Here is a 10,518-nt window from a genome sequence, read left to right as displayed (position 1 = left end):
GTCTCTAAATGTAGCTTCCCACATGGTCTAGAAACCAGCTCTACTAATACTGAATTTAAACAAGGATTGCACTGTGACTGCTGTTCATTAAGCAGGCATTGCCTCTACATGTAGCTTCCCACATGGTCTAGAAACCAGCTCTACTAATACTGAATTTAAACAAGGATTGCACTGTGACTGCTGTTCATTAAGCAGGCATTGCCTCTACATGTAGCTTCCCACATGGTCTAGAAACCAGCTCTACTAATACTGAATTTAAACAAACATTGCACTGTGACTGCTATTTATTAAGCAGGCATTGCCTCTACATGTAGCTTCCCACATGGTCTAGAAACCAGCTCTACTAATACTGCCTACTAAACAGGGATTGCATTGTGACTGCTGTTCATTTAGTATGTGAAATGACAATACTTTTGATTTTGGTTTATTGTTTATAACTATAATTTTACCACATAAACAGAGGTTCTTCACTTTCTTTATAAAACAGCCACAATAATACTATCACCAGAATACATTTTTTTAAGGAATAGTTGTTTATAATTTTCAACTGCTATGAACTCAACAGAAAATATACAATGCATTGAATAACTTCTTTCATGAATATGAACTTTACTGTACACTGCAGTAAAGATGATCCAAAAAATATGAAAAAGTAGAAAATAAGAGTTGTGGTTTTGTTTGTTCTTTTTTTACAATACATTTTGACATTCTTGTTCTAGATATTAATGAATAAGACATTACATATCACATTACAGAAACAAATTATCATGTGTTTGTGAACAAAGTTGACAGTTTTCTTATGTGATTCACTGGGTTTGTTCATAGGTCATTAAACATACTTCCTTTAACACTTCACTTTACAACTTAGCAATGGTGCACTGTAATAACATGTATGCAGTTGTAATTCCATACCACATCTAATGTTGTAATAAACAGCATCTTGGTGAAGGTGAACAGCACTGCCACCATGCAAGTGATAAACACACAGAAACTATAATACTACCACATCTAAAGTTGTAATAAACAGCTTCATGGTGAAGTGAACAACATTACCACCATGCAGGTGATAAACACACAGAAACTATAATATTACCACATCTAAAGTTGTAATAAACAGCTTCATGGTGAAGTGAACAACATTACAACCACGCAAGTGATAAACACACAGAAACTATAATATTACCATATCTAAAGTTGTAATAAACAGCTTCATGGTGAAGTGAACAACATTACAACCACACAAGTGATAAACACACAGAAACTATAATATTACCACATCTAAAGTTGTAATAAATAATAAGTTGAAGTAAACAGCACTAATAACACTACACCTTAACATGTCATAATGACAGATATATATATATATATATATATATATACTCAGTATACTACTCCTACCAAAATGATGGACGAATAACACTACACCTTAACATGTCATAATGACAGATATATATTCTTGTACTGGCTAACTTTTAAAAATGGCTCTCAAAACAATGAACCAGACTGTTTTCAGTTCAAGTACTCTGACTTTTCTAAATTCTCTTGAATTTTTATATTCTTTTATAATGGTTTTCTTCCCAGTATTTTGCTAAACCTGAAGTTACTTCCATGAAAGGGATATCTACAGCATTAATCATTAATAATATAACTAATGATTTTCTAATCATCTTTATACAGTGTTCTAAATAGAAAAATTTGTTATATAAATCTGTTAGCTCTACACCATTGTTTCACATGATTTTGGGGTTGAAATCAGAATATCTTTTCGTCATAGCAAATAATCATTTGAACTGTTTTTATGCAGGTTTTTTTGTAACAATACTTTCATTTTGGTTATCTCATGAAGGACGGAACACCACAAAGGTTATAGCACAATTAGAATCGTCCATTTTCACAACGCTAGTCTTACAACACACACACACACACACATATATATATATATATTAACTTCTGGATTAATAAGATAGATGTAGACCCTACATTGTAATAAGCATAAAAACTAAACTGAAAATAAATTGAAAAAAGAAAAGTACAAAAATTCACAATACACAGAAAATTTCCTACTACTACTACTTATTAAAATTGGTTCCTAAGCTCCATGCAAGACAAAAAATCATGCAAGATACAACCTCCTCTCTGTGCATCAATCATTGATTATGGAAAATAGGAAACAAGATTATAGTTGGCTCAGCTGATTTAGGGTTACCTCGCTCGTTGATGCTAGTGGTACAGCACTGTCAGAGATTGGATAGTTTTTTTCCTGTTGATCATCTTCCTCTGGTTCCTCTGTGTTCATTTCATCCATTGTCTATTCAATAATACAAGAAATGTCTGTGTGTGTGTGTGTGCGTAAATATATAAACATGTAAATTACATTTTTTTTCAAAGATTAAATACAATGGCTTAACATGTTTTATTTGTTTACACACATCAAAATTCAGTTTTACATTTTCGTAGTAAATAAGGTTTAAAAAAATAAAAACATACATGCATGTCTACGATGAACAGAATTATCAGATAAAAATCAAACTGCAACGGACTAATAAGAAAACAAAAATGTGTAGTTTGGCCATATTCAAGTAGTTTTATTATTAACTTTAACAAAAGGTATAACAACTTTAGGAAATGTGCAGAAAAATTTCACTTGATCAACACACAGAAATAAAAACGTCAAAATAAAAACCAAAAGAGACTTGAATTCCAGAACAGCATATTAAATCAAATGTTATTCTGACAGTCTGTTAAATCTATTAATTTTATTTTCAACCGAACTCAAAGCTTGATATTACCAACCATTCAACTAATAACCAAAAACCATTTTAAAGTTAGACCTCAAAATTATGCATCAGCCATCAACAACGGTTGAATTCTAGTGTATAATCCTGTGAAATAAAATTTGGTTACAACCGCGTAACCTAAAAGACATTAGAAGCATCAGCACCAATACATGAAACACTTCAATGAATACCGTTGAGCAAATAAACAAACATTCAAGATAACCATTGTCACTTGCTATATTTCTGAAATGATTATTTTACAGTCCTACTGTTCTATATTAAGTCAAGATTTAAGTTGATATTATTACCACTTTTTTTTTCACTAATAATATTTTTAAAGCACAATAAAATTTGAAACATGAAGTATTATCACTCTCACTATGGGCTCAGTTGAAGCAGTCAAATTTGTGACCCAAATTGACCTTTATTGTTTCAATATTATAATATGTTTTATGTACCTTCAAGAAATTTTACAAGTTTTAGCAATTATTAAGTCAATTGTACACAAAAAAAATCGGAATTATTAATGAAGTAGTTTCAGTAAAACTTTCTTCGTGAATACACGGAGTCATAGTGTTGACTGTTCCAAGCACAAAGTGATTTTCATGTCAAGATTAAAAATACTTTTCCTCATCTGAAAATTCTCAAATTTTATTTGCATAATCTCTAAGACCTCCTAAATAACTTTCAAACATTTTGTTTCAGTAAAACTTTATAATTTATGTGCTGTTTTCTCTACCTCAACTCTATACGAGGTTGATCAATTTAACTGACCTCATAACCGCTATAAATCCTTTTTTTTTATTTCTAGAATGACTTCAAATTGTAACATGAAAGTATATTTGCTTATCTTAAATAGCTTTAAATTTGTTTCTACTTAAATGTTATTGTTTCATTGCCCTTTGAACTGTATCTAACTAATCTTTCCGCCACACAAGTTGTAAATCATTTGGAGAACGTGTATCTCATGTTACCCTATTGAATTACATAATGCACAGACTAATCTGAACTTGCTCATAAGCATACATCATGAAAGATTATTATTCCTTACTTTACCTCATCTAACCTTATTTACCCTAAGAAGTTTCTAACTATTACATTTTAGTTACTTTTATAATAATAAATAAAAAATACACATGAAAAACAAGAAAGAAAGTACTTACCTGGGTCTTTTGTTTTTGCTGTGGACTGTCGATGAAACTTAACCCTACATTTTTATATTACTGGTAACCCAGACAATGATAATAATTTTTTATTTAATTAAATAATGCACCAAAAAACACAGAACAACAACATGCATAAAGTAGAAAATGTCCTCTAACTACCATAACATTTCTGGCTTTCTAATTATGCATAAAGAGCCTTTAAAACTTCATCTAAGCACATTGATGTGTTTCCCATGGGAATAAAGTTTAGACTGGAGGTAAAACAAGCAATTCTCTGTAGAGAACAATATAATATAATATGATATGTCATTTGATAGACTAAAACTTTGGCTTTCTATAGGTTATAAATAATACAGTATAAAATGTTAGAGAGAACTACTGGAAATTTGTAAAAGAGAGGATGTGACAGGTGGGTGTGGCTAGAGGGATCTGATTTTGTAGTTTATGGCTCTGAAAGCTAATAAGATTAAAGGCTATAAAAACTATGCTTTGCCTGAGCAATGACAACATTGTAATGAGTAATCTATGTTAACTTTCATACTTCTCAGAGAGGTGTTAAATAAATTAGAGAAGAGGGAATACATAGAAAGCAAATGTCACAATTTTCATACTAGGGGATATTAAGGATATTTTTAAATATTGTCTTAAAATTTAAGAACATAAAACTTATATAATAAAATTTGGATCATTAGCTATGTTTTGATGCCAAGTTTATTTGTATACCATGATAATAAAGTACTTTATTATAAAGATCTTGTGACATGTGCAGAAAAGGATGACCATATGGAAAGTTATTAGGATATAATGAATTTATCTCTTAAAAAGATCTATACATAATAGATTAGGTTTACAGTAAATTGTTTACAGAAAATTACAGTAAATCACACACTCAATCACTCCCCACCATATCACGTATCACAGTAGCAATGGAATCTTCATTTTTATTTTCATAAATAGTTTTCACTGACCTCATTAGGTGACAAAAAGACTTGGTTAACATTGAACACCTGAGAACATTCTAGATCATAAGTTTCCAAATTTTCTCAGAACATTTAGTATCCTGCTAACTAATGAATCTATAGATACTGAGGGGTGCATGGACCTCAGTTTGGGAACTTCTTTTCTATATCATTTCCATGACAAAATTGTAGGAATAATCTAACAACTTCCAAAATTCATTCGTCTGTGATATCTCTAGGTGTAGAGCAGAATGAATATGTACACAAACAATTAAAAGAAATATTCTAATGAATTTTGTAGCATTTTTTACCAGTTAATTTAGCATCTTATATTCTACAATAAAGTAAAAAAAAGGGGGGGATATCATTATTTGAACAATGTAAAAATTGCTTTTGTCATTTATGGATCATGAATCATGATAGGGATTTCTAAACTCAAACAAACATGTATGTGCATACAGAAAGATACAGGAAATGCACATAAACTGGAATGATTACATTCCAGAGCTGACTGGAATTGATGATTGCTGGCAGTTTACAATTCCTTACCATAAGATCAGTATCAGCAGCAGGATCCCATTCTAACTCCTGTGAAGATGAGGGTCTCAATGGAGCCATTTCTATTGCATCCACTTCATCTACAAAGAAAGCTTTGACTCAACTTCAAGTGTTTTATAACAATTAAACACTACTTTAATACTGAATACTTAAACAAGGACCAGTATTGGAGCTCTTACATACCAAAAGAATGTATTACCATCACTAGGGAGTAAAGATATCCTGATTACAAACTAGTCTCTGTGTTCTTATGTACCCAATACTGATTAAACTTTTTCTCAAACAAGTTTCTTAAAGCTTATAGCAAAATTTATTTTAAAACATTATCAATGTCATAAAGAAATAGTTGATGCTTACTACTATAGCTGACTATGATCACCTTCTTTATTGATATCTGGTGAAAGTACACGGATATCAAGTCCTTTATTGCTAAAACAGTATAATGAAACAGACACTCTACAAAAAAAAAAACACTCAAGGAATTACAATTGTAAATTTAACCATTATAAATTGACTGACAGGATCTGATTTTGTGATATCAATAACTATGACACAAGTAAACTAGGTGAAATCTTGTGATTTAATCAACAATTAACTGGATCCAGCAATGAACAATCAGTTAAGGCCGACTACGAGTAGTTTGGTCCTTTACACCAAAAAGATTTACTACAACCGAGGTGGTTGTAAGTATTGTTTGTACTTGGGTGAATATACCTCTGAAATTGTCTTACACTTCAAAGATGCATATTATTTCTCTTAGCAAATGGCAAGAAATATCTGAACAATACAGATACAACTGATGTTCAGTTAGATGTACAAAATCAAGCCTTAATCAATTTTTGGATTTAGAACTGAAACAGCTAATGTAAAGTTTGGCATATCTAAAAAAAAAAATATATCAAACGTTTTAGAAAATTAACAAAAATAAAGAGAAAACATTTATAGTGACTTCATTATCACAGTTAGATGCTGAAATGTTTTTCAATACATATACACTTTGTTTTAATTTTAGTGCACTACTGTTACAGTGGTAGCAGCTAAGTACAAAGAAGTGTTTTAACTGGCAAGAGTGAAAGTGATTCTGTACCATTATTCATAGCACCAATTAGCAATTAACAGCAATGAACAATTCAAAAATGCATTTTTTGAAAACTTATACAAGAATTACAAAACATAATAGTAGGACTTTTAAAACATACATGTAGAGCAGACAGTTCTTTCAACAGTTCCTGTGTACTTCATAATAAAACTGATTGCTGTAGGGCAATCAGCCACCTAGATTCTGGTGGGAAATACATGAATGAACATTACCTTCATTTCGTTGAAAGTTTGGAGAATATTCTGGGTCCTGGAAGTTTTCTTGGTTGTTCACATACGACTTGGTCCTTAGTTCTGCTAGTTCTGGAGCCTCATGCAAGGGGTGAGTTTCTGGAATGGGATCTGGATTACCATTCACAGAGCTGAATGTCACCTCTTTATACAACAAAATAAATCAAATTCAAATATATTTATTTTCAGATTTCCATACCACATAATCTTTTGATAATTGTTTTTGTCATTATTTCATTTAAATGATTTAATTAGATTATGCCAATGACCAATGTGTCAGCTGATGTACAGAATTCAGAATATTTTGGCATTAAAGTTACTGAAAAATGAGATCACAATGCTTGTCCATAAGGTATATAAGGAATACATATTTCAAATTAAAAATAAGTTATGTAACACTTTCAAACACTTCACACATCAATTATCAACTACCTTACAGCAACTTATAATGTCAATAGATTTACAAAAATAAACAAATTATTAGCTTATACTTCATATAATTATCTTCCACAAAATTAAATTAAAACTCATTACATACATCACCACCATTATCAACATACTTATATAACCAGTCATATGCTAAATGCAAACACATGTCAAATACCTCAACTGAACTCTTGAGAATTATCTTCATTTTGTGACTGTCACACTAACTCAGTGACTTCATTTTTCTATATTAAGTTTAACATAAAACAACCAAAGAGCACCTCAGATTCAGGACTTTATAAAAGAAATTAGTGAAAAGCTATATCTCATGTGTACTAGAAACTTAAAACATAAACTCAAAAATTAAGTACCAAAGTAAAGTTTTATCTTAATGTTTACTGTGCTTTTAAAAATCTTTTAAGTTTATTAATTAAATATAAAAATGTTTCTCTGGAGCCCTCCCAGTAAATATACACATATATATGTATGTATAACTGTTACTTGAGTAAAAATAAATGTGAATTTCTATATCCACGTATAAAATTTCCATGAAGAAATCCGTTCAAGTTTAATCTATTACTTGGTGTGTGTTGACAGAAGTTTTACTACATAAATTATGATAATGCTGAAATATGATGCAACATGTTTCAATGGCTATTTATTGAATAATTAAGGTAATATCATGACCACAGTATTAAAAATTGTGGTAATATTTTGGTTTAAGATATAGGTTTACTTTCAAATCTAAACGTTTTTAACACCTATTATGAGCAAACTAAATGAAAAGAATGAAACATAACTAAAGCTTTTTTATAGGTTTTATGGCTAAAGCTATATTCTAAATTTTATTGTTATCAGTACAACTAAACAACCAATAAAAGATAAAGGAACATAAAAGGCTTCTCAATGCAGCAACAAAAACAAACCAAACGAGAATTTCATGGAATCACACTTTGAAAAAACGATTTTGAACAGAAACACTACAGAGTAATAATGACATTAAAAAATAACCAGTCCTACAAGCAAATGGCTGAACATTTTCAGGTTGAAAATTGTTTTTGAAGGCTACACTTTCCTTGAAATACACAAATTTATTTTTGGTGCATATTTTTAATCCTTTCATTTGAATATAGTTTTGTGGAACATTTGAGACGAGGAGTTAGTATTCCTAATGGGTATAATTATTCAGAATATTATTCTCATCTTTATTATAGTGTATTGATATTTTCATGACGTTTCTACCAGTGAATTCTCCAGCTGTCGTCATGAGATATACCAGATTTTTTTTTCTGTATGCGTCACAACCAGAAAGCTTTCTGTGGAACTACCTAGAACCTGTGATCCTGAATACAGACACTCTAACCACTTGGCTATCAGGAGGACACCTGAAAATGGCTGGAGAATTCACTGGTTGAAATGTTGTGAAAATAATAATACACATAATAAAGACAAGAATAATAGTCCGAATAATTATAACACTAGTAATACTAACTCCTTATCTCAATCATTCTGCAAAACTATATCAGATCAGTAAGGACTCGAAATAATTTCCAACTGGCAAAAGTTTGAAAAGCTAAACATCAACCTAGCACGTGTAAAGAATCACCTCACCTTCCTATGTCGATGCAGATGCAACAAAACTGTCCCAATAGGGCTAAGAATAAAAATCCCTATCAAGGCCAAGCAAGCCAGACTAATAGAGGAGAGGGCAAGTCGTGCTTTAATAAGGGAATGGATTAGCTTCTATTGTCAGAGAAAGAGAGTACTAGAGAAATCAACATCAAATCTTGAGTCAACCCTCAGATTCCAGGTAACATCAGACACAGATCTTCATCACATACTCAATGCCGTCATACGATCATACAAAAACTGGAGAAACTCATGAGCCGAGCAACCATCAAGCCAACATACCAACCAATCTGTCCAAAGAAGAGTAAACAGCTATCAAGATGCTCAAGAATGATGACACAGTCATCATATTCCCAGCTGACAAAGGAAATGCCGCCATTGTTATGAACAAGGAGGAGACACTCGCAAGCTCAACAACCTAGTGAGTGATGGGACATACACAAAACTGCAGGGAGACCCTACATCTGTGACCAATTGAAAAATGCCCAAGATCTTGAAAAAAAACAAGGATAAAGGATACTTGACTGATATACAATATAGACAGTTGAATCAACATTACAGCAAACTACCACACATATAGAGACTACCAAAAATACACAAGACTGGCATTCCTGGTCAAGATAATCAGTCCCCTGAGTGGGAAGTCAACCTCATACATGAAGAAATCCACACACTTCATCTCCTTGATCAAGAACATGCCCATAACACCTGGCATACAAATGGTTAGCTTTGACGTTGTGAGCCTGTTCACCAATGTACCAACTATCGAGACCTTAACAGTAGTGAGGAATAGACTGGAAATGGATGACACACTACTGGAAAGAACATGCATCCAAACTGATAACATCATGGAGTTGCTCATGTCCTGTGTAACTACCATAGCCTTCCAGATAGATGGTGTATATTATCAACAGAAAGAATGATTGTCTCGCTATTGTCACCTGTAATTGCCAACATCTGTATAGAATACTTCAAGGATCTAGCATTAAAGTTGCAGTGTGGCTTCGATACGTTGACAACACGTTTGTCCAGTGGCAACATAACAAGGACATAACATCATTCCTGGACCATATCAACGGTCTTCGACCATCAATCCAGCTCACCATGGAATGTGAAAACAACAACATACTACCGTTCCTAGACATCCAAGTGCAAAGAGGTGAAAATAGTTTCAAGACATCTGTGTGCTATAAACCAACAGCCACTGATCGCTTCCTCAATTTCGAATCACACCATCCAGATACTGTTAACCCTATCGCACTGGGTACCCTTTACTGTGCATGACACAAGAATTTAGTGTCTTACAAACAAAATTTTAATAAAATACTTTTTCTTTAAATTATACCAATTAGAATAGCATAACAGCTTGGATAATAATCCATATATTAATAGTATATAAGTTTTCAGTTCTTAATTCTACAAGGAAATATTTTTAAAAATCCTGAATTTCCACCAGTGTTACCCACGTGACACATTTTGTCTTAGCATGTCATCATTCCTATTTTATCCATCATCCCTCTCTATAAAATTGTTATTATTCGAACAAACCATAATTTTTATAGCCTTCAATTTTGTTTGGTTACAGAGCAATTGAATAGAAAATCAGACCCCTCCTGCCACATCCTCTCTTTCACAATTCGTTGATAGTTCTTTCTTAGGTTTCATTATATATTA

General features: G+C 31.9%; 1 protein-coding gene across 1 annotated transcript in view; it reads right to left on the bottom strand.

Moving 5' to 3' along the window:
* Positions 1-10,518, bottom strand: part of LOC106475804 — a 19,058-nt gene that overhangs the window by 1,946 nt on the left and 6,594 nt on the right. Inside the window, exons 3-5 of the mRNA XM_022379831.1 lie at positions 6,772-6,933; positions 5,452-5,540; positions 2,207-2,308 (exon numbers count right to left, since the gene is read on the bottom strand). Of these exons, the coding sequence (XP_022235539.1) occupies positions 2,207-2,308; positions 5,452-5,540; positions 6,772-6,933 (353 nt within the window). The remainder of the gene's footprint in view (positions 1-2,206; positions 2,309-5,451; positions 5,541-6,771; positions 6,934-10,518) is intronic.

The sequence above is a fragment of the Limulus polyphemus genome, unplaced genomic scaffold (genome assembly GCF_000517525.1).
Source record: "Limulus polyphemus unplaced genomic scaffold, Limulus_polyphemus-2.1.2 Scaffold9199, whole genome shotgun sequence".
Lineage (NCBI taxonomy): Eukaryota > Metazoa > Arthropoda > Merostomata > Xiphosura > Limulidae > Limulus > Limulus polyphemus.
This window is presented reverse-complemented; position numbering and strand designations above follow the sequence as displayed.